This window comes from Neolamprologus brichardi, chromosome 17 (genome assembly GCF_056152115.1).
Source record: "Neolamprologus brichardi isolate AB-2024 chromosome 17, ASM5615211v1, whole genome shotgun sequence".
Taxonomy (NCBI): Eukaryota; Metazoa; Chordata; class Actinopteri; order Cichliformes; family Cichlidae; genus Neolamprologus; species Neolamprologus brichardi.
Genome location: NC_142120.1, coordinates 586,085 through 613,371, shown reverse-complemented (window position 1 = coordinate 613,371; position 27,287 = coordinate 586,085). Strand labels below are relative to the sequence as shown.

The window sequence follows — 27,287 nt, the reverse complement described above, 5'->3', positions numbered from 1 at the left end:
ATTTTCCTTCAATGACCGCATGATGTTTGGAGGATTCTTTGGTCTACTCCACTTTGTCAGCCAGGCTCTATTTAAACGATCTGCTGACTGAGAACAGGCGTGGGTGTGGTCAGTAGTGGGTGTGGTCAGTAGTGGGTGTGGTCAGAGAAACTGATCTCTGCTTTCCAAAGATGTGATACACCACAGTTGATTTATGTTACAAGAGGGAGCGACAGATTTTTCTTTTCTTTAATAATAAACACCTTCAATTAGAAACAGCACTTTGTGTTTGTGTTTGTGTGTGTGTTTGTGTTTGTGTGTTTGTGTGTGTGTGTGTGTGTGTGTGTGTGTGTGTGTGTGTGTGTGTGTGTGTGTGTCTCACAAAGACAACAAAAGAACTGTTCTACACAACTTGGGTTTATTTATACAGTTGTTGTGTACTTGGGTCATCTCATGTCATAACCATTAAATCCCCCATGAAAGAAAACATGAAACGAATAATGAACTTGCTGAACATCATGTGACCAACTCTGAAAGCTACGAGGAACATAAATGCTAACGACCAAAGAAAGAGTAAACTGTGCTGATCAGGAGGGGAACCACGAGGTTCTCAGAGAGAGGAGAATCAACACGTCACACGGTGCCAAACAGAAAACGCCGAGCTCGTTCAGCGCCGACTCTGGTGGAGGATCTCCCGTACCTGCACAGTCTCTGGTCATGTCCGACTCTCTGATGAGAGACCTCAGCAGAATAGCAGAGCCCACATTAAGGCACAGGATGATGCATGCCTCCTTTACACTGCAGAAAGACAGCAGATGGACAAAATATATCATTTCAAATATGAGTGACACCTTTGACAGTTTCTTAAGCATGAAGGCTTCATGACATGGACGTCTTATCTGTGTCTGCGGGGGAGCAGCAGCCCGAGCAGAGGTGCCCCCCCCCACACCAGCTACGTTTGTCTACAGGCATTACTGGTTCCTGCTGTTGTGTTTGTTCTCTGTGTTTCTTGATCTGTTATATAATCTTGCATATATGTAATGTGATTTTGTACAGTTGTAAACTTCTGTATGACGCAGCCATGGTAACTGATAACAGTTACCATGGCGTCCATTTACCGTAGTATTTGTTTCCTGAGCCTGTGATACCTTCTTGTTCCCACATGCACACACAGACACGCACACGCACACACACACACACACACACAGACACACACACAGACACAGACACGCACACACACACAGACACACACACACACACAGACACACACACACACACACACAGACACACACACAGACACGCACACGCACACACACACACACACACAGACACACACTTACTGCTTAAAGAAGTTCTCTGGTTTTTTGCAGTAGTGACCAAAGAGAGGAAACAGATTTCGGCTCATGTCAAACTGCAGCTGAGCTGCTCCACCATCACTGAAGTTGTTACAGAGGATCACCTGCCAGAGGAACAAAGTTACACTGAGACACACGATCAGCTGGTGAGACACGTTTGTGCTGGAAGCTCAACACTACGACACTGACATAAGAAGAACATCAAGTGTATTTACTGTCAAACTGAAAGGTTGCATTTAGTTTGGTTTCAAACATATTTTTGTTTGTTGTTTTTATTTAGAGCAAATGTCTGGACAGGGAACAACTTGGAGTACAAAGTATTCTACAGTCTTTTACAATCAAACTCTGTATCGTTCACAGACGACACGAAAGAAGTCCAATTTTTTTCTCTTTAAATTTTTAACTGGCAAATTCTCAGAGATCTTTAAATGTGTTGGTCCCAAAAACAGACCAGAGCCAAGAAAGGGTGAACATTTAATATTTCATGGTTTTTGAAATATTCATGTTCAATGTGTGAAAAAATGGCCTGAAAGTGGCTCAACAGAACGTCTTTCAAAAATATATAAAAATGTCAACATTCAACCGATATATTCAACACGCCGGCTTCAGCAGACGTTTATTGTTTGCACGCTCTGACACAGAGTAAGAACAATAACAGTGAGGTGGGTTCAGTGAGCACTGCTTACGTCTTGGTAGAGAAAGTTGTCGAGTCTTTCCGCCAGGCCCTGCCAGGCCAGGTGAAACAGAGAAAAGCCGAGCACCTGATGAAGGTTCAACAGTCTGTCCCTAACGCACAGCATCATGGGACATGCTGTGCTGGACAGGGACATGGTGGACTGGTCTTGCTGTGACGGCAGGGACAACCACCTAAGTGAAGAACAGAGTAACAGCTGAAAACTTAATGAAACTCTGCAATGTGTGACTTTATTATATTTCTTAGTGGCAGAAAAAATATTAAAAGGACTCAAGAAACGATAATAAATAAAAATAATGATCAAAACAACAGATTTAATGCAATTTTATAAAAATAAGAAAAGTGATGTCATTTTATTTTGATGATGTATCTGAATAATAGAAATAATGTGAAGTTTTTATTAGTGTTGTCCTGCAAAGCTCCACAGTGTAAACACAGCCCACAGGCCCGCGAGCATTTCAGGCTTTCAGCTTCATACAACAACATTAACTATCATTATTTCTCCTTCTGTCAGACACAAACAAACATGTGTTATGTGTAGTTATTTACAAGCTCTTGTAAAGGTGGGGGGAATACAACAGCCAGGTGAATATGCTGCAATGCTGGAGGACACCACAAGGTGGCGCCTCCTTTTGCAACATTGGAATGAGGCTCACCTGTTTCACTGTCAGATTTCGCGTAGCTCACCTGACACATTCAGATCAAACTGAGGTTATTGTTATTTTGACCTAAAAATATTAGAAAAATAACCAGATGCTTACTCTACTTATTACTTCCACACGACTGTAATTCATTATTATCAGGAAGTCCTAAAAACTCACTGAAAAGCCTTCAGCTAATCCAAAATGCTGCAGCAAGAGTCCTGACAGGGACTAGAAAGAGAGCAGATTTCTCCTGCATTGGCTCCCTGTTAACACAGCACCATAACACAGCAACAGAGCGCTTCACTCTCAGATTGCTGGTCTACTCGTGGTTTCCAGGATATTTAAAAGTCGTACGAGAGGCAGAGCCTTCAGCTGTCAGGCTCGTCACCTTCAGCGATACTACGATATAAATGTTAAGCTTCATCGTACTGTTGTAGATCTACCTAGCAACTGATGTAGGGAATTATATTAAACGACTTTTGACTGTTTGGAATCAGAAGGACGAAGCGTCCTGCAGTTACTGTGATACAACATAAGCCCTCGGTTAATGTGTACATTTATGATTTGGAAAGCAAAGTTTCCCAAATTAACTATCAACAGTAATTGTTTGAGACAAACTGTCGCTGGATTCCTTTAATGCACAAAAATAAATCTTTAAACCTGCTGTCCCGTTAATCTAAATCTGATGTCTGAAACCTAAAACTTGATTTTAATTTTGTAAAACAATACAAAGAATTAGCCTGTCGTCTACAGGTAATTCTCACCTTTCTTGGCAATATGGTTTGGCTTTTTCTTTTATTTCTCTCATGAGAAAATCCAGCAGTCTTCCCAGCATATCTCCTTTTAAACGATCCAGCAATGCTAAGAGACCGTCAAACAGAGAGCCCTCGAGAGAAGCCAGACGACCCATCTCCATGATGCTCAGGCCTCCGGGGACAGCTTCTTCCCCGAGGGAGACCGCCGTCTGCTGCAACTGCAGGAAAAACTGAAGAAAGGAAAAGAACCAGAGTTATAAAATCATAAATATCCCTCATTGGCTCACCTGCAACAGGTCAATGCAGCATGAATCACCACCTCATCACCGTGGAGGGATTTGTGTGTCCCAGTGATCACGGGACTATGTTGTCTGCAGAAATGTGCCTCTGGTAGGGTCTCCCATGGCGGATGGCCCCCACACCCAGGACCACAAAGCACTTCACAGAAGCCTCAAGTAGCAGAAGAGTCCAGTGCACCCTACAGGGGGTACCCGGGTCCTACCCTGGAGCCAAGCCCAGGACAGAGTCTCCAGGGCGAGGGCCACATTGGCCAAAGCCCGGCACCTTGACCAATGTGTCCCGGCAGGCTCAGTCCTAAACAGCTGGGTCTGACGTGGCCACAGCTTTGCACCCATAGAGACCTGGAGAGTAAGATCAGTGACGACACACATCTCAGTTTGGGAGGCTGAGAGCCGGCTGACCAAACACCTTTTGGTACCATGGAGGCTGTGAGACGCTCCATCTTACTGAGAAGGTTGGTCGACCGACACGAGTGCAGCACATCGGTGCAGATGAAGCTGAAACACCATCTAATGCTTCATCACTGGGTGTTCGGTGAGCCCCGAAATTTCAGTCAGCAATCTCCAGGCCACAGTGACCCTTGATGGTGAAAGGGCTTATCCCAGTAACGCCTCGGCTCCTTCATGCATGCCAGGACAGCGGACATGGGGAGGGGTGAGTTTCCCCGCCGATGGAGATGCCAGGCCGCGACACCTGGGCAGGAGGAGTGGTATCCTCCTCATTTTCATCTACAAGGATTTCCATGTTGACACCCTTCTCTTCATCTTCTCCATGCTGCTCCCCAAAGTTGAAGAGCTGGTTGAAGAGAGCAGGAAGCTCAGCCTCTGGGGGGACATGGTCCTCGGGGGGAGGGACATGGTCCTCGGGGGGAGGGACATGGTCCTCGGGGGGAGGGACATGGTCCTCGGGGGACCCCAGCAGGCAGCAGCTGAGCTGGATTCGGGGGCGTCACTGGGCTTTGCTGCAGTGACGCGAAGGAAGGGATCGGCTTTGGGGTCACAGCCACTTGCAAATGCTCCAAGATTCTGCTGGGCATTACGTGGGAGAGCTTGCAGGAGTCGGGGTCTGCTTGCAATGCCTGTGCATGGTTGAAGGCAACGCAGAGGGGATGGGGGCCATAGCTGAGATGGTTAGTCTGCACCCAGCTGGACAAGGGCGAAACACGACACCCTTAACCCCACTGGGGTTCCTCTGAGAGGATCCAGCGGCTGTACTAAACCTTCGCTTTGGCAGCTAGCAATAGCCACAAACACAAAACCAGAAGCTACTTGACGAGCTCGTTTTGTAACACGCAGGTAGCAGTAACACAACACCCACTATTACAACAATACATCAGCTCGACGAAGAGACAATTACAGCATAACAGATGTTCTTGAGAACCAGAAGAACCAGTTCTACCTTAATGGCAGCATCAGTGAACAGATTAAGTTGAACAGACTGAGCATGCCTGGTATGGGGCCTGGGGCTCTTATAAGGGGGTCACCCTGTGTCCTGGACGTGATTGGTCCATCTTGGACAGACAAGCTGGTAGTGACGCTTCCATGATTGGTCACTGCTGCTTGTAGTGAGATACAGAAGAAGGTTTGAAGGAGAACACGCACCACATCGTTTCCCCAGTCTCCCAGGATGGTGGAAATGTAGTTGACAGCATTGAGGATGGCACAATAACGGACACCCAGTGGGCAGCGAGACTCCTCCTTCATCACCTGGAAGGGAAACGAACAGAAAACATTTAAAAACTTAAAATTGTTTCTGAAACAGCCATAAAACCTTTTCCAGACTGATGAGCAGTGACAACACTGCTGTGACCATAACACACCTAAACGCTCCAGACGGGACTGCTTCTGCATTTAGGCTCAGATAATAAGATCAACAGAGAGGTAAACATTGTGTTTTTTAATGCCATTGGGTTTGCAAAATGTTCTGGAATCCGTTTGCTGCCGTACGTTTTGCCCATCTGGTGCTTAAAAGGTTAACAAAGACTATGAAACGTGTGCACGTGAGTGGGAGCTCAGAGCTGTGGCCACCTGCATGCAACTAAACTGGACTGCACTGAGTGGCTGATAGACCAACAGTGGATGTAACCAGGTGCAGCAGACTTGAATGGACATCACACTTCATCCGCTGTGACTGAGTAATTATTGTCACTGGGTAAAAAGAGGATTTTTGGAGCAGATGATGGAGAGCTAACCTAATTCCCTGATCTGTCTCATTTGTCAGCTGCTGTTTTGAATGTTACCTGAGTGAGTCGTATACGAAAGTCATCCACGAGCTCTTTCTGCAGCTCCAAAAATTTCAGTTGTGCAGAAGGACAAGGTAAGGTCCGGTACCGCTCTAAGCATGGACGACAGAAATAAAATGATTCAAAAAATGTTTATATGCAGTAACAGGAAATAAGATATTTTATAAACTATTTTGCATCCCTTCCAAAAGCAGCTCATATTGTTATTTTTTGATTCCTTCTTCACCTGATAAAGTTGATTTACCAGTATAATCATTGCACCAGTATCACTGGTAAGAGGTTGATGCTACCACCATGCCTGACTCTTTATAAGTGGGCCGCACTTTCTATTACAGCTCTGTAATAAAGTGGTAATAGCACGGTAACAGGGGAAAGTTATTACTATGCAAATAAATTAATAACCGCATAATATCCAGGTAATATCATGGTAGCAACAGTGATAATATTACCCTGAAATTATTCAATAGGATAATAAGAGCCCAAAAACTGGGACACAGCTGTGTAATAAAGGGGTAATAGTACAGTAACAAGAATATAATAATGTGGTCATTAGAAATATGAAGGAACGAGAGCTGCAAAATGCAAAACTGCCTGTTTCTCTTTAATAACATATGAATAACCAGGAAACAAACTTTAAAAACAAACTGAAAGAATAGTAAAAACTACCACCTGTGGCAGTTTCTGTGTAATCAGCATGAAGCTAGCAGTTGGCGCCAACTTCTTCTTCATGTTTATCCAAGGATAAAACAGCAAGTACAGACTCCCAGGAGGCAGCAGTCTGCCACCGATTCAATTCAGTTTTATTTACACAGCGCCAAATCACAACAACAGTCGCCTCAGGGCGCTTCATGTTGTACAGTAGATCGTACAATAATAGATTCAGGACAATCATATGACCCCCTATGAGCAAGCACTTTGGCGACAGTGGGAAGGAAAAACTCCCTTTTAACAGGAAGAAACCTCCAGCAGAACCAGGCTCAGGGAGGGGCGGGGCCTGATCATTCTGGATTTAACAGGAAGCCAAAACAGGAGAAATATGCTCTCTCTTTCTAGTCCCTGTCAGTACTCTTGCTGCAGCATTTTGGATTAGCTGAAGGCTTTTCAGGGAGTTTGTAGGACTTCCTGATAATAATGAATTGCAGTAGTCCAGCCTGGAAGTAATAAATGCATGAACTAGTGTTTCAGCGTCACTCTGAGACAGGATATTTCTAACTTTAGAGATGTTGCACAAATGGAAGAAAGCAGTCTTACATATTTGTTTAATATGTGCGTTGAAGGACATGTCCTGGTCAAAAATGACTCCAAGGTTCCTCACAGTGTTACTGGAGGCCAAGGTAATGCCATCCAGAGTAAGAATCTGCTTAGATACCATATTTCTAAGCTTTTCAGGGCTGAGTACAATGACCTCAGTTTGATCTGAATTAAGAAGCAGAAAGTTAGCGGCCATCCAAGTCTTTATGTCTTTAAGACATTCCTGCAGTTTAACTAATTGGTGTGTGTTATCTGGCTTCATGGACAGATAGAGCTGGGTGTCATCTGCATAGCAGTGTAAATGTATGCTATGTCTTCTAATGATGCTGCCTAAGGGAAGCATGTATAATGTAAACAGAATTGGTCCTAGCACTGAACCCTGTGGAACTCCATAATTAACCTCAGTGTGTGAAGAGGACTCTCCATTTACATGCACAAACTGGAGTCTATTAGATAGATATGATACAAACCACTGCAGCTCTTTGCAGGCTGTTTGTATTTATGCTTATTACAAAGAAGCTGTTAGTGGTAATAACTTACCACGAATAGAAAGTGCGACCTGTAAGTGCACTGAGATAGAAAAGCCTCACGTTTACTTCTCTAAACAAACAAACATCTTCCAGGTGCTACTGAAGCTCCTGTTTGTTAAATGAATGTTCAATTTCCAGCATGTCGTTTCTTCAGACTTCAACCATCCAATCAAATAAATGAGACAGAACGAGTCAACAGCAGGAAAAGTTGTTTGGCGTTGGCACAGAAGATTTGGCAAGTTTCTCATGGGTGCGACAAACATACTCTGCTACTCAACAAACGCATTTTCACTACAACACGGCATTTAAAGAAAGAAAACCGGCTTTCCAACAGCACAGAATTTATTTCCATAAAGCAGTTTACAACAAAGAAATCATTGACCAATCATCATGTCCTTACCTCACCTCTTGCTCTTTGGTGAAATGGAGTTATACATAAGTTAGAATATTATTAAACATAACAAAACAGCTCAAGCTAATCTAAAACAGACAACGATGCTCAAATCTTACCAGTAATAACCTGCAGCAGAGTCATGAAAGTCTCTGCACAGTCTGGAGCCTTCAGATCATCCATATCACTGATGTCTTTATACTGAGAGCTCCAGGCTCTTTCAGCCGAGAGCATGGCATCCATCTTTTCCACTGCCACTGTGTACAGAGAAAGACTTGTGTCAGTCAGTGATCAAAGTTGGAGACGATGAGAATTCGCTTGTATTGTATATGCAGGCTACAGTAGGAAATCTGACGAGCAACAGTAACAGCGAAGAAGCCAAATGTTATGTAGTTAATAATAATAATAATAATCAGGCTCGTCACTGCAGCGGATGCTACGACTTAATGCAAATCCTCCAAAAGAGTGAATTCTCTGCAGTGGATCATGCAGCATTGCTAAGTCTTTGCTGTAACATTAACAGTAATGTTGAGAAACTGTTTAATAAACTAGTGTCACTGGGAAACAGTGAGAGTCTGCTACTGTTAGAAACTTCAACCTGCATGACCATCATTATGCCGTGAAATGAAATCTGACGAGCAACAGTAACAGCGAAGAAGCCAAATGTAGTTTAAAACAAACATCTGTCACATTATCAGGATGATCTGAAAGGACTGCAGGACCTTTATGCTACAATATGAGGTTTGTGATGCTACATGTGCGATCAGATCTTCACATGTGTGTCAGTCTCAGGGTCCGTGGATTAGCTGCACTGCTGTCACTGAGTTCTGACCGTTGAATCAAATATTTTGTGCAGCTGCTGACACAAAGGCAGCACCATCTGACTTCAACAAGGAGGTCCAGGACGTCCTGTTGACTGAATGCGCTCCTGAGTGTGTTTGCTGTTATAATGACATTTATTCCAACGCTGTGTTGTAGAATAACCAAGCTCGTCACTGCAACTGATGCTGGGACTTAATGCAAATCCTCCAAAAGAGGGAATTCTCTGTAGTGGATCATGCAGCATTGCTAAGTCTTTGCTGTAACATTAACAGTAAACTGTTTAATAAACTGGTGTCACTGGGAAACAGTGAGTCTGCTACTGTTAGAAACTTCAACCTGCATGACCGTCATTACACCGTCGCAGCATTAATATTTCATCAGTCTCAGTATTAGACCGCGTCCTTCATGTTTGACTGTAATTCACTGCAGTTTGGGTTTTTACAGCTGCAAACAAACACACGGTCCAAACAGCTTCACAGTAAGATTTGCATATTGACCAAAGAGTTCACGAGTTCTGAGCTGTCAAAGAGGTGAAGGATGCAGGAACGTTTCCTCCTCTGTGACTCGTTTATACGGTGCGACACGTATACTTAGCAAAGCTGTCACTTTCCACTGACTGGAGTGATGTAGCAGGTGGAGCTCATTCAAACAAAGTTTAGCTCATTTAATATTGAAATAACAGAATAACAAATGAGACCAAGAAAAACGTGGTGTTATTTGGAGCAAAGACCAAACCGTCCAGACTCACTCTTCTTCTCCATAGTGAGCCACTTCTGAAGGACTGCATCCTCGAGGAGGAGGTGAAGCACACCAGGCAGCTCTGCTGGGTAGGAATGGTTGCTTCTCAGCTCCTTCTCAAATTGCAGCACCTCCTCCACCAAGTGACAGAAGAGCACATCATCATACAGCAGCTTCGAAGCATCGCTGGCCACTTTCTCTTGGACTAGAGACAACAGGCCTCGACACAACTCCACCTGCACGAACACAAATGCACGGTTTCAGGAAACAACGAGTTTGCATGAGGCTTCCCTGTGAGCCACTCAGCAGAGGGAGGAAAACATGCTCGTGCTCTTGTACGATAATAAGTTGTAATGAATAAATCTTCCTCTGAGGTTTGACGTCATCTCTGTGGCGTCGCTGAAATAGAAACTGTTCTGAACTCCAATCAAATGTTTACTGTTACAGTTCAATGAGCCGTGAAAAACTGCTCGTTTTAATCTTATAAGCATCAATTATCTCAGTTCTTACTTCAAATATCCTCCTACAGTCACTTTTATGCCCACACTTCAGAAATGAGTGATGCATACTAACAGAAACCAACCTTGGCACTCAGAGTTGTCCGTCCTCGGTCCAAGACCGGCTGGATCGTTTCCTCCATGAAGGCGGAGTTATTCCCCATCCACATGAGGACCTGTGTGAGGTACCACTCTGGCTGAAAACACACAAAGAAGTTTATTTTGGATTGTGATGACAGTCAAAGCTAGTCTCTGATACAGCTAAACACAGGACTAAATAATAGCTCGATTAAAGTAATTTCACAGGGTAAGTTTATGCCAAACGTACGATTCTGCAGCCATGACAGAGGCCTCAAGTACTCCTGCTCCAAACAGCACCCAGTTTCTCAGCAGGAGGATGCAACTGCAAAAATACTCTGCTAACAATGACCACAGGAGCAGACAGTTTGAACCATAGCAGCACAGACTGCTCAGAATCTAACAAACATCCTATAAACTCTTCCAATTAAGGGAAAACATGAGCTGCACAACAACAACTCACAGGTGAGGACGAGGGGAGGTCCTGGAACATGCAGCTCATCATCATCATCAGCACATGACCAGAACACACGCTTTGCCCACAGCAGCGTAATCACACGTGTTACAGTACGATGACATCGCCTCTCAGAGGGACGACTCTGATTACTCTGTGTTAATCTTTTCAGAATCAGGATACTTTATCAATCCCTAAGGAAATTATGTAGGAGCGAAATTTTCAGCCTCTTCTTGAATCGTTTCGTAAGCGATGTAATTACTACGCTTTACTCTTGCAGGAGACGTCCTGAATGGGTTTGAGGCCCCATCGCCCCCCAGCGTCAATAACAAGCTGCTTATTGCAGAAGTTATGACACTTCACTGCCTGATTAGCACCCGGCCTCGAGCCAGGGAGCGCTCGATCGCTCAAGGCCGCATTAAGAGGAATTTACTGTGGAGCAGACAGAGCGCACTCGCTGCACGCTCCACGCCTGCCTGCAGCGCGTCAAGTGGACGCCGTCTGTGAGCAACTCTAAAGCTCGTGCTGTCGGTCCGTGAAAGAGAGCAAAGTTACAAAGCGTTAAACTGAGAGTTAAAATAATGACGTGTGCACCGCACTCCCGTCTGTCCACGTGCTCTCCAAGGTTCAGAGGATGTTTGGATCTATTAATCATCCAGAAATCTAACAGCGGTTCCTTCAGTAACTCATATGTACGCTTATCAACAACTAGGATTTCAAAATAAAAGCCACAGAAACACGACTTCCCTGTAACATGACAGCTAATGCGATCCCGCCTTAAACTGACAGAACAGGAAGCCTGTGATCCAGGGAGCGTGCAGCACTGCATCACATCAAACACTTACTTTGTTCCCTCTCCACTTTGACCACGTTACTGCCAAACGTTTAGTGGTCAAAGCCGTTCTCAGTGACCTCTGAACTCTCACCTTACTGACAGAGTTGGTCTGCCGGTTCCCATAGAAGTGGTATTTGAACCTTTTGTTGAGAGGCAACAACATGATCTGGACGGGCAGACAGAGGGGAGCAGGTTTGGACATCTGGGGCGAGGACAGAGCTTCACTGGCGTCCAACGTCCTCTGAGACAGGAGATCATCGCTGTCAGACAGTTAAAGAGCAACGTGTGTGAACATGTTCTGTGTTATTATAAAGACGACAATTGTCCAGGATGACAGCTCTGCACGCGTGTGTGGAACAAACATTCCTGTTCATGATGCCGTTTTAATGTCACGTCTCCTGCAAACCATGTTTAAACTCTTAAACAGTCCCCGAAATAAGGTCGTCTGAAATTAAAAGGTCTCTACTTTCAAGATTAGGCTTCAAACTTTCCTTTTTGCTAAAGCATATAGTTAGGGCTGGACCAGGTGACCCTGAATCCTCCCTTAGTTATGCTGCAATAGATGTAGGCTGCCGGGGGATTCCCATGATGCATTGAGTTTTTCCTTTCCAGTCACCTTTCTCACTCACTATGTATTAACAGACCTCTCTGCATTGAATCATATCTGTTATTAACCTCTGTCTCTCTTCCACAGCATGTCTTTATCCTGTCTTCCTTCTCTCACCCCAACCAATCACAGCAGATGGCCCCGCCCCTCCCTGAGCCTGGTTCTGCTGGAGGTTTCTTCCTGTTAAAAGGGAGTTTTTCCTTCCCACTGTCACCAAAGTGCTGCTCATAGGGGGTCATATGATTGTTGGGTTTTTCTCTGTATCTATGAAGCGCCTTGAGGCGACTTTTGTTGTGATTTGGCGCTATATAAATAAACTGAATTCTTTAGTTACACCAAAACATAAGCATGGGAATGTATATAATGTTAAGAACTTAATAATAGTTAAATTATTTAAATTAGGTCAATTTTAACCTCAAATGAAAACATGTCTGATTACATTTTCTTTAACAAAAATGAAGCCAAAATGCACAAAAACACATAAAAACATGCAAAGTAACAGCCAGGTGTTCATGATCAGTTCGCAGGTGTTCGTGATCAGGCCACCTGGTCAGAGGGCCTGGTGGCACCGGCGTCCGGCAGCCTCGCCTCTGTCAGTGCGCCCCAGGGCGGCTGTGCTACAATGTAGCTGCCATCACCAGTGTGTGGATGTGTGGATGACTGGATGTGTAAAGTGCTTTGGGGTCCTTAGGGACAAAGTAAAATACATTTACCATTAAATTCATTAAGTCTGCCCACCTGTCGAAACGCAGGATTGGAGCATTCAGTTCTTTATTAACAAAACTCCACGAACATGGAGGCTGAAGACATTTCCCAACAAAGTCACAGATGAGAAACATGGCAGACAGTTTCCAATCATCCTATTTCCAAAGTCAAGGATACGAGGTCTGCAGGGCGAGCAGCTGCCCGACCAGCAGCTCCAGCTGGCCTTCGGTCTCCTGACAGCTGGGCGTTGGTGTCAGTGACTGAGTGGGAGGAGAGACGATCGGCCAGTGAAGCTGAGTCAGCAGCTTCTCAAAATCACTGTGAAAGAAGAAAGTGGATTTAGGTCACATGTCAGGGACATCTTTGCTTCTCTGAAGAACATTTATTAACAGCTGGCTCGTTTTAGAGAATCATCAGCACATTTACAAACGAGCTGAACTGATGATGGAGCGTGTGTCGGGTTCATGAATGTGTCGATTCATGAATCTGAACCGAACGGAAACTCCCATCAGGCAGCAGCAGCTCCATATGTTCTGAAATATGTGGTCATGATCGGTCCCTCTGGTAGCTCCATACTCTAAATGCACACAGTCTTCCTTTGCTAATTTAAGCCAAAGGAGAGAATCTGTCCACAGCCAGCTCTGGGTTAGTGACACCTGACTGACGTGTTTGAGGCATTATTCCTACACAGCTGTGAGTCAGCCACCACGCTTCATTTAGATGCTGTGTGTTTATCTAACACACAGATGTTGTGTGTTTATCTAACAGATGCTGCAGCAGAATGCTCCTCTCACTGTATACGCTTAATTATACAAACCATCCCGCCTTCTTATAATGTTCTGCTCTGATACATTTAGTGCTACACTCTCAGTTTTGAGTGTAAAGTAGGGATGCACCGATATCGGTATCGGTGCCGATACTGTAAAATGTGTGTGTACTCATACTCGTGAAAGTTAACCGATACCATGAACCGATACCAACTTATTTCATTAATCAGAGGGTGGCTTGTCATTTCTGTTGTAGTTCTTTAGATTGGCCACTAGGGGGACATCCCGCGCTAAACAGGCACAGGGTTAGACGAGTGAGACTGGCGGCTCCAGATAAAAAAGAGAAACTGGAGGCTGCTGTAGCTAGGCTAAACAAAATGTCAGCAGTGTGGAACAGCCAACTTTAACTCAGGTTTTGGAAAAGCGATGAAAAATGTCAAGAGAAAATCCACGGGCAGTTAAAATAACAGAGGCTCGACTCATTTTATCGCTCTGGATGACCAGCCAATGCCGGTCGTGGAAAACATAGGATTGAACCGTCTTCTCAGCATACTCGAGCTGCGATATGAAATATAATAAATGAACAGAAGTGTTTATTTATTATTCTGAAAGCTCGAGACAGTGCCAATAGTTCAGTGATATTTTGTAAAATTACAATGTGGAGACTCTGCAATAATTTAACAGAAGTGCTTATTTTTCACTTGAAATTTTTTTGTGGTCATTTTTATTAAGATTTTATTTTTTATCGGCAGAGAATAAAATAAAACCTGTCTTCCAATTCATTGCATTTGTGTGTGTGTGTGTGTGTGTGTGTGTGTGTGTGTGTGTGGTAGAAGTATCGATTTTTGTACTCAGTATTGGCAAGTACTCAGATCCAAGTATCGGTATCGTATCGGTTTGAAAAAATTGGTATCGTTGCATCCCTAGTGTAAAGTATTACATAATGACAGTTTACCACAAGCCTTAGTTACATTTTTAGAATATATTTGAAGACTTTTGAAAACCCAAATCTGTCACATGTCTTGAGTCTAATAAGGCGCAGCAGCTGTGAGCGCTCCTACCTGGTCAGACGGTCCTTCATGATTTTGTGCCAGAAGCTAAGAGTTGCTTGGAGGAAGTTCTGGAGATGAGAACATCTAGACTGGTTTAGTCCATAATCCAGAGCCGCCATGCTATCCACTGCCCTTATGGCTTCCCAGGCACTGCTGGTCATCAGACACTGCTGAACCGTAGCACTGCAACACAAGACAGCACGTCACTGCTTTCATTGCACCACAGCAGGAAGACCACAGGCCATGAATGAGACTCAGAGAGGTGGGACACCGAGTTAGAGAAAAACATAAGCAGTGATGTGCAAATCTCACCCGGGGTCACCTCAATCAAATGACCATTTTGTTACCAGGAGAACTACAAGACATGTTGAGGTCATTTAGCCATTTAAATCAGCTGTGTTGGATCAACATCTGAAACCTGCAGGACACCGGCCCTCGAGGCCTGGACTGGGACACCGCTGCCCTGTAGATGCACGCTCAATCATCCAGGTAAGTCAATGCCAAAGGTTCTGCTCATCTGGACGTTTTCATGGGAGAAACGTTTCGTCACGTCTCGAGTCTCAGCTGACTGAAGACGTCTGAAAACATCCAGATGAACAGACTCAACCTTTGAGTGCTGATAACCAGCCACGTGTCTCCTCCTCAGTTCAAAGGGTGGGGCGTCTGTGTTTGGGGAAAGGATTTCTATTGTCTGACCTTCACAACAGTTTGCTTCGGTCTATTTTCCACGAGCTCTGGCACAGAGACACACACTGTGCCCCCAACATGCAGGACTGACCTTTGACCCTGCACACAGATTTCTGCAGATTCCCTGAACGATGACATCGTTGTCTGTAGATGATCTAATGACTCATGCATTAGTTCTGAGACACGCTGCCTTCCTTAGATGATCTTCTTACATCCTGTCATGTTACAGACCTGCTGCCACTTAATAACATTCAAACTCGTCCCTGTTTTTGTACCAACTTTAGAGGTTTGCTGCCATCAAATTTAAAATCAGCAGAACATGGCTCCTTATTTAAACATTAACAGATCTTCTGCTGTGAATAAAATACAGATTCATGGGCCTCTGTTTTTATGCACACAGCATCTGAACTTTAACAGACGGCATAAACAGTGAGGGTGTTACCTGAGCTCCTCTATGTGTTGAAGGCATCTGAGGTATTTCATGTGTCTCTCTATAAAGTCAACTTGGTTACACGTTTGTTCGAGTTTATCCATCCAGGGCTGGGCATCCTGTAGGTGCTGGAAAAAGAGAAACAGACAGTGAAGACGTCCAGTATTTCAGTGTAAAACTGTTTGATAGCAACAATGCAGACAGCAGCAGAGGACCGTACAAAGATATTTCTATGCTGTACAGTCAAAGTTCACTTTATTTGTCCTGTAAGCTCGGCTCCTGCACCAGAGGACCAGGAGGATCTGCCACAGCATCGTATCTGCTCCTAGAACGGCGTTCTTCTGGCCACAGATCTCAGATGTCAGTTTGGAGGTTGATGTATCGGCAACATCGGCACGCCCCTATCAAGATGATGGGTGGTGTTCAAGGGAGTCTCCTCTCAGATCTGGACCAGGGCATCCCTGAGCTGGACTGATGTGAAACGCGTGGTGTCGGATAAACTCATGAATCCATATCCGTGATGGTTCTCGCTCCTGGTCTTTCGCAGGTTTCTCCTGCCTAAAGTACTCACATGAGCACCTGATCAGTTATCCTCCAAAGATAATCTCCCAGAGGTGTCCTACTGGGTTTAGGTCAGGTGAGGATGGGGTGGTATCAACTCCTTCATCCTCCAGGACCTGCCTGCATACTTTCGCCACCAGGCCAGGCATCGTTGTGCACCAGGGCCCGCCGCACCAGGGCCCGCCGCACCAGGACCCGCCGCACCAGGACCCGCCGCACCAGCGTGGGGTCAGCGGCTCCACAGATATCATCCTCTTACCTGGTGTTCTGGTCCAATCCGATCTGTTCTCCCGGTCGGGGGTAAAAAGGCTGAATGTTGTTCTACTTTAGCTACAACACTGCAAATAAACGTATTTATCAGAGGTAAACATTCACTCTTTTAGAGTATCACTGGCCCTCTGAAGTTATTTTGACTTGACGTTGGTGATATCTGCTCCATCTATACGCTGCATACTGCTGTAAGTGGGCATTAATGCATCAAATATACTGCTGCAGAACAACGAAGTTAACAGGAACACAAGAAAAGCACGACCCAGCTTTCACCGGCAGAACACTGCCTGAAGTCATGCTTCCTCCGCTGACTCACTTCCATCCCACAGTGCAGTGGACGGCCCCCTTTTGACTTCAGGACTGCTGTAAATGTCACAGACTCAACAAGGTGGTGGAAGCATTCGTCACAGTGATGCTGACATTTCAATATGGCCCAAACAGATTTCCAAGCTGAACATCCGTGACGCGCACGGACGTCGTGTTCAAGAAGCCGGTGCGCTGAGGATCGGCATGTACTCTCGCTAAAAGCCGCCATGAAGAGGTCCCGCTTTGGTCACAAAGGGGCGGCGTGGTCACAGCAACACTCAGGTGGACGGCGGCATTTAAAGAAAGTACGTTTGGTACTGAGAAGCCCAAAGGTTGTCACACCAGCTTCAGTCTGGTGTTTGCAGGTCGATCTATGACTGATTGGGTTTTACTGTGCTTTTATTATCCAGTTACGCTTTTACTGTACTGGCAGTGTAACTGGGATCATTGGGAAGCAAAGCCCAGACACTACTGGCACTAATGCAGCCCCACACAATGACAGAGGCCTCACTGAGTTGTATACTCGCTGTTGTGCCTCATCCACACTAATCACGACAATTTGAAGCAAAAAGCTCAAACGAGGTGTGCGAGGGCTCACGCTGTCGGACGACCAGAACTCCACTTCCACGTTTGGAAACGTGACGTGAAGCTGAACCAAAACACCTGGGAAAGCTCAGGAGGCTCGGAGCGCTACCATCACGGAGGGAGTCAAGACAAGAGGACTTTGGCGTCCTTAGTGATGTCACTACCTTGTGCAGCATGTTGAAGGTAAGTTGTTCCCTCTGCAGCAGCGCCTCCAGAGAACACCTGGCGTCCTCGACAGCAGACAGAGCTGCTGAGACTTTAGGAGGCAAACTGGACACGGTCAGGACCTGAAAGGCAAAACAGAGCTGCTCACATTTCACACGGGAGGTTTCAGAGCTTCATGGTTGTTTCTACAAACAATAAATTCTGTAACTGTATGTAAACGTGCGAGGTGCATGAGTGAGCAGCAGAAAGACGAGAGCAGCAGTCCTGTGGAAAACTAAATATACCGTAAGGGTGGTGTTTGCATTTTAAATGATAAAAACTGGCTGCTTTGTGCAGCAGTGACATCATCACACGGCCACATCCATTTATGCTCGCCATCACAAAAAGTGTCACCACTCAGACAGCGGCGCCACATCAACACACACGAAGAGGGAAAACTGAAAACCCCAAACGTTACATCTCAGACTCTACAGGCCACAGTCAGCATTTCCATTCATGCGAGCGCGTTCATGAACACGTTTGATCAGGAAAAGTGTTTTCATTTCCATTTTCTCCCTTTAACTATAAAGACATGTGTGATGGCATTTCAGTGCTGCAGCGTCTCCGTTTAAGAACATCATAATTAAATTTCTAACATCTATTAAATACAAATAACTATAATAGTAGATATAAATAGAAATAATATGTAAAGACTATGGGAAATACTGAACAGTGTTATAAAACGTGGGGTTATAAGTATTTCATTTGTAACGACCATGAAGAATATAATATGGATGTTGTGACAAACAGTCTCGATGAATTCTTTGTAACTGCTGGACCAAAAACAGTCGCTGATCCTGGGAGAGCACAGGACAAACCGGATACACCGATGGACAGAAATCCATGTTCTATGTTTCTCACAGCCATAGGTGAAAATCAGAAATGTTTGGACAACACTACGTCTAGATAGACAGGTAGGTGTGTGTGTGTGTGTGTGTGTGTGTGTGTGTGTGTGTGTGTGTGTGTGTGTGAGACATCAAGATCAGGAAGCTCCTGACCATGCATGGAGGGTTTCACCCCGGGTCCAGCACTCTGAGGCTGTACGCTAAGCACCAGGAAGGAGGCCGGGGACTGGTGAGTGTCAGCACCACAGGATGAGACGTCAAACCAGTGCAGGTGGTGGGAGACAGAAGGACTGTGGCCAAAACAACATCTCTGATGGACAGAGTCTCCCAGCCTATGCATGCTGAGCTGCAGAGCTGCTTCAGTGACAGACTGCTGCGTCCTCGATGCATGACGGAGCGTTTCTGCAGCTCCTTCCTCCCTGCAGCTGTCAGACTGCACAATCAGAACTGCTCCCAACAAACAGAGGTTTACATCAATGCTGTAACTTTCACTATTTCATCATCGATTCATATCATAAACTGAGTTTGCCTCTTATCTGAAATACATTTTATCTGTAAATAAAATGTATTTCATTTTATTTAATGTTAATAACTGTACAGTACTCTGTTTTTGGGAACTACTGTCCTTGATGTAAATATATATATTTTTTAAATTGTGTATGTTTCTGTTCTGTGCGCTGTTTGATGTTTGTGTGTTTTTTCTTGTTGCTGTTACAACCACATTTCCCCTTGTGGCACAATTAAAGGATTATTCTTTCTAAACATCCACGAGTACATCAGAGGCCACAACCAACCGTGACCTCCGTTACAAGAGCAGAGCTACACTTGGCAACAACAAAAGACCTGCATGATGTACAAAACTGTCATTTCTTTGGAAAAATACAGCTGTCCCATTATGATCCACTGCTGTAAGAATAATAATAATAATAAAGATGATTTTAGGTAAAAGCACAGACACAGTTAGGCTGTCTGAAACAGTGATGTGCTCCTCCTGACTTATTTTCACTGCTGATTAAATGGAGTCAGTAACTTAGTAACAACTAACCAGTTTCTGTCTAAGACGAGACGCGAGCTCAGGTTAAACAAAAACGTGTTTCTAGTGTCCAAAACAACAACAACTGTTCCTGTAATCACCATTAAAACCTTTACTGGGAAGAAGTTGGTGTGAATCCTTCAAACCGCCGCATTAACAAACTCCAACATGAAGAAAAACAACGTTTTTAGTGATATTTAGAGATTTCTGAGGAGGAAATGAAGCTGCTCGCGGTGTGTTCAAAGCCAACAGACAACAGTTTAATCCAACAAGCATTCAAGTCTGTTGTGACAACACTGAGACGGGAAAGCTGGAGGAAGAGCCGGAACAGACTCAACACAATCAAAACACTGACTTCTGGCAGTGGCTCATACCAGCGCCCCCCACTGGCTGCCTGGAGGAGTGCAGTTTGATTTAAAGCTATAACTGAGCTCAAAACAAGGTTTAATATACAATCACAGTTTTAAAGGGATTTCTACCATAATCTAATTTAATCTAACTTAACTATAAATAAGTGCATAAACTTCACAATAACGCACAAACGTGTTTCTCGAGGACACAGAAACGTGTAAAAATACAGTTATAGACGTTTGTTTGTTGACGTCATTTTTAGTTTACTGAGTAAAAAGGAGAAAACATGCACCGTCATACTGTTCCCACGCCAGTGTCCACGTAACTGCACCACTGATCTCATACGTGGGTCTGTGCACGTTTTTACTGAGCTGTGATTCGGACACGCTGGCAGCCCACAGCTCAGTGGGCTGTGAGGTCATTGTGCAAATGTCCTGTTTATAAAGCTGCAGTCAGCTGAGACTGAAGACGTCACCTGATGATGACGAAACGTTTCTCCCACGGAAACGTCCAGATGGACACAATCAGCCTTTTGGAACAATTACAGGGTTTGTTTGTTTGTTTGTTTGTTTGTAACTGGGAGGCTGGGCTGCCACATTCCCGACACATTCACGGCCGTAAACAGCTGTCACGGTGTTAGTGACACAGCGAGCACATCTCACGCATTCTTCGTGTTTCTGTGTATATGATGCTCTCCGTGCTGTTTCGGTCACCTGCTCCTTCAGCGTGTTGTTCTGCTCGGTCAGATGTTCCATCAGCTCCCCGACGGTCCTCGGGCACATCAGCTCGGTGTCCCGGTCCTCCAGGAAGTCCTCCGCGGATAAAGCTTCGCGGTGTGGCGCTGCCGTACACGCAGGCTGTGGGGAACATGTTGTTATTTCACTCTCTGCTCGCTCTGCCGCTCCTGTTACGGCCGCCGCCATTTTTCCTCTCGAACGCAACGACCGCCTTCCTCGGAGGCGCTCGTGAATCGTATTTGGGTTCCCCGCGGGAAGAGGTCACGCGCGTAGCGGTCACGCGTGGTTACACACATGCCAGGCTTTCATATGAAATTTTCCTTTATAGATTGTCTCACATAAAGGGACGTTACCACGCGTGTCCTGCTCTCTTGTAAACTGTAGCCATTGCTGCCGTGTGGCCCGTGTTTATTTCACTAACACGAGGAGTACGCTGGAGGAGAAAACAAGCCCACATGTGTCTGAAAACGCCTACGTCACAGACGGCACCGCCCGCTACACGTCAGCACATTCATTCATGGTACCGGGTCCACACAGCTGATTGTAGTATCGATACCAAGTCAATGCAGGACCGATACCAATACTATTGATCTACAGACCTTATGTAGGGGAGCGCGCGACATGACTCAACCTCTAAATCACTGACTCTACAATAATAACACAATGTAAACACACCTTTCGTCTCCAACACACAGCTCCGGCTGTTTAAACGTGCTGTTGGCTATAAACACGACACAAGAAGATTCAGACATGTTTCATGCTGGATGTTTTTTAATTCACAAAAAATTATAATTCAGTGAATTAGATAGAAACAAAGTATCTATGGCACTACTATCGATTCAGTATCAATTCCAGTGTTGTGATACTATTAATAATTGGATCAATGTGCCGCCTCTAATTCATGTGTACAGATGTATAGTGCTATTTACCTGAGTGCCTGAGCACACAGCTGTAGCATGATTTCTGAGTGTGTATAACCACTCATGCATTAGTTAACTATAACTGAATATATGATCAATATGTTGTCTGTCAAACTGATCTTCATCGATCTTTGTGACCATTCTGCAGAACAGATGTACTCTCTCTCTTTCACTTCCTGTCTCTGCCTAATGTTTGTCATGTTAGTGCTTCTATTTTTCACAAACACACACACGTGTCTCATTGTCATTTCTGAAGTGGATTGTGAAGACCAATATAGGCTATTGATTAATTTAAACACTGGAATCCAAATAAATATTTTTAAAAATGCAAGAAAAACCATCAGCACTGCAGGTGAGCTGTTTGTGAACAGTTGTCACGATTCTCATCACAAATGAGCACTTCTGGTGTAAATATCTCACGAACAAGAGAAAGTCATGCAGGTTCATTGTGATGGAAAACTCAGACTGAATACAACATAATTCCCAAGTCACAATATATATCATCCACAGCAGTTTATTCAATTCAATTTTATTTATACACCAAATCACAGCAACAGTCACCTCAAGGTGCTTTATGTTGTACAGTAGATCCTACAATAATACACACAGAGAAACCCAACAATCATATGACCCCCTGTGAGCAGCACGACAGTGTGAATGATATGCTGTGTGCAGGCAGCTGAAGAGGACCCAAAACGCTGGACTCAGACTCAAAACTGCACTTTATTGCAGCCTTGGGAGAAATATAAAACAATAACAAACTAAACTGGGAAATCCAAGAACATAACTCATGAGAAAACACAGCACGAGAGGGGAACCGACGTTAACGACGCGACAACAAGAAGTAACTGACAGGGACTAAAATACACTGGCAGGCACGAGGAAACGAGGAACAGCTGGGACTCATAACGAGACACAGACCTACAAAGTAAAACAGGAAACACACAGATTATTTTACAACACAAAACTCAGGGACCTGAACGAGCACAGAGGGAGACACAGGTAGGGATAATAAACACGACAACCAAACCCAAGTAACTAATACAAAATCAGAATAAACTCAAAGCGCTGGGTCACCAATCCAGGACCGTGACAGGGAAGGAAAAACTCCCTTTTAACAGGAAGAAACCTCCAGCAGAACCAGGCTCAGGGAGGGGCGGGGCCATCTGCTGTGATTGGTTGGGGTGAGAGAAGGAAGACAGGATAAAGACATGCTGTGGAAGAGAGACAGAGGTTAATAACAGATATGATTCAATGCAGAGAGGTCTGTTAATACATAGTGAGTGAGAAAGGTGACTGGAAAGGAAAAACTCAATGCATCATGGGAATCCCCGGCAGCCTACGTCTATTGCAGCATAACTAAGGGAGGATTCAGGGTCACCTGGTCCAGCCCTAACTATATGCTTTAGCAAAAAGGAAAGTTTGAAGCCTAATCTTGAAAGTAGAGATAGTGTCTGTCTCCCGAATCCAAACTGGAAGCTGGTTCCACAGAAGAGGGGCCTGAAAACTGACATATACTTACATATTTGTTTAATATGTGCGCCACCATCCCCACTGACACAGCAGCCAGGGAGGCAGAAGAACATCAAGAAGGCCCTGAGTAAATGTGGTTATCCCAGCTGGACTTTTGTCAAAGCTGGAAAGGCTCCTTAAGAAAGCTCCAGCTGATCCAGGAGAGAAGAACAACCGCTGCCCAAGCAAAAACCTGTAGTGATCCCGTACATGTCAGGAGTATCGGAGCAGCTGAGACGCATTTTTTCTAAACACCGGGTCTCTGTGGCTTTTAAACACCAAAACACGCTGAAACAAAAACTGGTCGACCCCAAGGATCCCTGACACAAACGATTTATGCGTGATTTAAACATCATGAAAACCAAACAACCTCTGGCGCAGCAGATGGCACAGACAGCAGGGTTAATCATTGGTGCTAGTTTTGTTATTTAAATGTGCTGTTTATAAGGTTGAAACCTGCAGTCAGCTGAGACTGAAGAAGTCACCTGGATGAGTGACGAAACGTTTCTCCCCCTGAAAACATCCCGATGAACAAAATCAACTTTCTGGGAACGTAGTCTTAGTCGTCAACTCCCAGCTGCTGGCCGCGGAGGATCACCGCTCACTCGCAGAAGAAGTGGTTCGCATTCTCCTGCTAGGAGCTCCGGCATTCAGGCGATAGTTCCTGACTCACTGACTGCATCTCCCGTGCCCCCACCGATCGCGGCACTGCGATGGTAAATGTTTTTACCATCAGTGTGACGGCGCCGTGCCGCCTTTGCAGTTTTAAGGCCCAGGGAAACGAGCCCGCCAGCGCTCTGTAGCGACCGTGACCGCTGGCGATAAGGAAAGGCTGCTCTTCATAGAGGACTCGCGCTCAGGGAGACGTTTTCTGGTTGACTCTGGCTCCCTGAGGAGCCTGAGGAACTCTCGTGTCTCCTTTGCATACCTCCACAAGGGCGTTATTTAATCTTAAAAAGATGGGAGATTTCCCGCCTACCACCAGAGGGAGCCCAAGTACCACTAGTGACACGCATACCACAGTTTGAGAAAGACTGTAACAGGACATTAAAAATGTTTAAGCTCAGACTTTTTCCTCGTTGCTCAGTTGAAACGAGAGCAATAAAAGGCTGGAAAAGTAAGTGGTACGAAAACGGACGGAGGAGTGTTTGCAACACATTAGATTAACTTCTCAACACGGCGGTTTTAGAGAGTATCTTAACCTCCTAAGACCTGAACTCTTCCACAGCAGCATTTTTAATTTCTCTTTGATATTTGGGCTCATTGGGACCTGATGAATGTAAAAACAAAGAATTACCTGATATTTTTTTACCTAATTTTTGTTTTTAAGAAAAATGAGAGCCACATATGAGGATATTCATTTAAAATTTCAATAGAACAGTTGCAGTATAATGTCCTCGTAAGTGGATATCAGGCCCTTGTAGAGCAAAATTTAGTATTTTGGTCTAAATAACCCAAAATGTGACGTCCACATATGTGGACGCAGGTCCTAGGAGGTTAAAGAACCAGAATGTCTCAAGTAAAGATGGACATGCAAAGAAATGATGCCTACAATCTGAGGGACAATTTCAGAATAATGTTCCTCACAGTGAAATTGTGAAGAATTCATCTTCACGCATTATTTTCCAAAGATTGTGAGAACTCTTCCAAGAAGTCACGACATGGGCTCAGGAACGCTTCCAGAAATCACTGTGAACACAATTTGTTTGTTTGCCACATCCGTCAAACTAAAGAGGATATGGGCCATCTGGCTCGTTATTAGTGCTCAGTTCAAAAGCTTCTCAACACTGACAGGTACAGACAAGCTGTAGAGCAACATGTGCTCCCATCCACACAATGTTTCTTTCTTTTGTTTGTTTGTTGAGAAGTTCTTGCACATTTCAAGAAGACGATTCTAAACCACAGACTGCATCTACTGCAAACGGAGGACTTTGTAGTCTTGATGCTGAACTGCAGCTGGGACCTTTCAGCTATTTATCAGATAAGAATGAGGCAACATTCTTCTCCCAGAGGTCCCACCAATCGTTTCCTCAGCTCCCAAACATTTATGGCCTCTTGTTTGAAGAGAGGATGCTACTCGCTGATAAATATTTCCCTGTATTTGTTTTTGATCTCTGTAGCTGAACTCAAAATGTTTTTATTTTTTCTCATTTCTGTCAGGGCCAGCGTCTCCAGTTTATTTTGTATTGTTGTGTGTTATTCTTAAAGGTGTAGTTGAGTTATTTTGATTACTAATGAGAGAACGCTCAGTTCTGGTATTATTATCAGTTTTAGTCTAGTTTATGTTTCTTCCATGTCTCTGTGTGCAGGTCGCCCTCTAAGTCTCTCTCTGTGTTGACCGGCCTCGTCCCCCTGATCTGTTCCCGTGTTCTCCTCCCTGTGCTCCTTTCCATTTCGTTTAGGTCTGTCATGTAATTCATGCTTATGTAAATGGTAAATGGCCTGCATTTGTATAGTGCTTTTCTAGTCCCTAAGGACCCCAAAGCGCTTTACACTACATTCAGTCACACACACATTCACACACTGGTGATGGCAGCTACATTGTAGCCACAGCCACCCTGGGGCGCACTGACAGAGGCGAGGCTGCCGGACACTGGCGCCACCGGGCCCTCTGACCACCACCAGTAGGCAAACATGGGGTTAGTATCTTGTTTGGTTGTCATGTCTACGTCGCTCCATGTTTTCTGTTTTATTTTGAAAGGTTGAGTGTTTCCCCTGGTGTCAGGTTCATTTCTGTGTTTCCACTTCACTCATCACCCTTCTGTGCATTGAAGTCTTTCTCTGATGTTGGGTCGTCTCTCGTCTTCATCGAGTTACATCAGTCGTGCTTTCAACTGTTCAGGTTCATTCTCGTGTCAGGTTTAGATTACGTCATGTTCAAGGTGTTACATGCTCCCATCCAGTTCTCATCTTATATTCTCACGTTGTTGTTTTCATAGTTGGTTCATTCCCAGTTTAGGTTTCAGTTTAGTTTCACCTTGTTTTTCTGTTTTTGTGTATCTCCATACCAAACGCTCGCTTTTTGTGTAAACCTCTGTTCATCTCTTGCGTGTCTCCATTTGCACCACAAACACACCTGCAGCTTAGCTGTGACACATTTCAAACATTTGATAAGGTGTATTTGCTTTTTTTGAATAAAATATGGATTTATGAGACTTGCAAATCATGACATTTTGCTTTGATTTACATTTCACACACAGTGGGAAGGTTTGCCCACAGCTGAAGAAACAAGCTGCTGCAGCTCAGTGCTGGTTCTGGTAAAAAGGTGTCACAGGGTATCACAGCCAAAGACCTGTCAGTGTGCCCATAATGACCGTGACAGCAATGAGCATCAGAAGTGGACCATCGAGCAAAGGAGGAAGATGAATCATGTTTGCTGTTTTCACGTGGATGGCCGGGAGCTTGTGTCATGTGCTTAGGAAACAGTCTGATGCTCTGGGCTCTGGAAACCTCGGGTCCTGCCATGTAGATGTTACTTTGAGTTTACTGTAGGCGCCAGATATTTATATTTGGATTTACAATTAATTTCATGTTTGGTTTGTAATTCATAGATGCTTATGAGTTACATAATTGATCTTCTCAGGATTAATACATTTGAACATTTAGGTTTTCGTAAGGTAATGAGATGGCCCCCATCAGCATGTAAGAGCAACGGCAGCATGAAAACCTTTGTGGTTTGGGAAGAGGAGGAGCATGGCCGGAGGAGTACACAGGTTGTTCTGGATAAATGTCTTATTTTTATGGAACGTTTGTGCTTATTTAAGGAGTTCATTGTTACGTCTTTAGTTAGTAATAAATAAAACAATCTTCAAGTCAAAATTCAACTGGAAACATTTCCTTTAAGAAACCAGGAACACCCGTCAGCCACAGACTCCTTTTTTGAGCATTTCCCTCCATGCACCACCTACCTAAACGTTGCTGCATGTGCACCCTTTGATGGAAACCGTATTTTCCCTTGGCTTCTTTCACAGTAGTATTATAATCATGCCTGATTGCATGAGTTCAGCCCCATTTACCATATAAATGGTGGAAAAACAATAATTCACAGGGAACGTGTTCTTGATCTGCAGAGAAGGGCAGACCTACGTGGAAATAAAGTTTATCATATACGAAACGAAAGAAGAAGAAACGGTGTCAATAGTATCTGGAT

The 27,287-nt window shown here is 44.5% G+C and overlaps 1 protein-coding gene across 1 annotated transcript; it reads right to left on the bottom strand.

Annotated features, from left to right (window-relative positions):
- Nucleotides 1-380: 380 nt before the first annotated feature.
- Nucleotides 381-21,116, bottom strand: rint1 (RAD50 interactor 1). Its single transcript, XM_087830479.1, has 15 exons — nucleotides 20,682-21,116; nucleotides 17,700-17,822; nucleotides 15,826-15,941; nucleotides 14,706-14,879; nucleotides 13,055-13,195; nucleotides 11,657-11,825; nucleotides 10,285-10,395; nucleotides 9,712-9,937; nucleotides 8,261-8,398; nucleotides 5,967-6,061; nucleotides 5,329-5,433; nucleotides 3,437-3,657; nucleotides 2,021-2,201; nucleotides 1,320-1,438; nucleotides 381-777 (listed from the first exon to the last, which is right to left on the bottom strand). The coding sequence occupies exons 1-15, from the start codon at nucleotides 20,889-20,891 to the stop codon at nucleotides 567-569; spliced, it is 2,340 nt and encodes a 779-aa protein (XP_087686605.1). The 5' UTR covers nucleotides 20,892-21,116; the 3' UTR covers nucleotides 381-566.
- Between the last annotated feature and the right edge of the window lie 6,171 nt (nucleotides 21,117-27,287).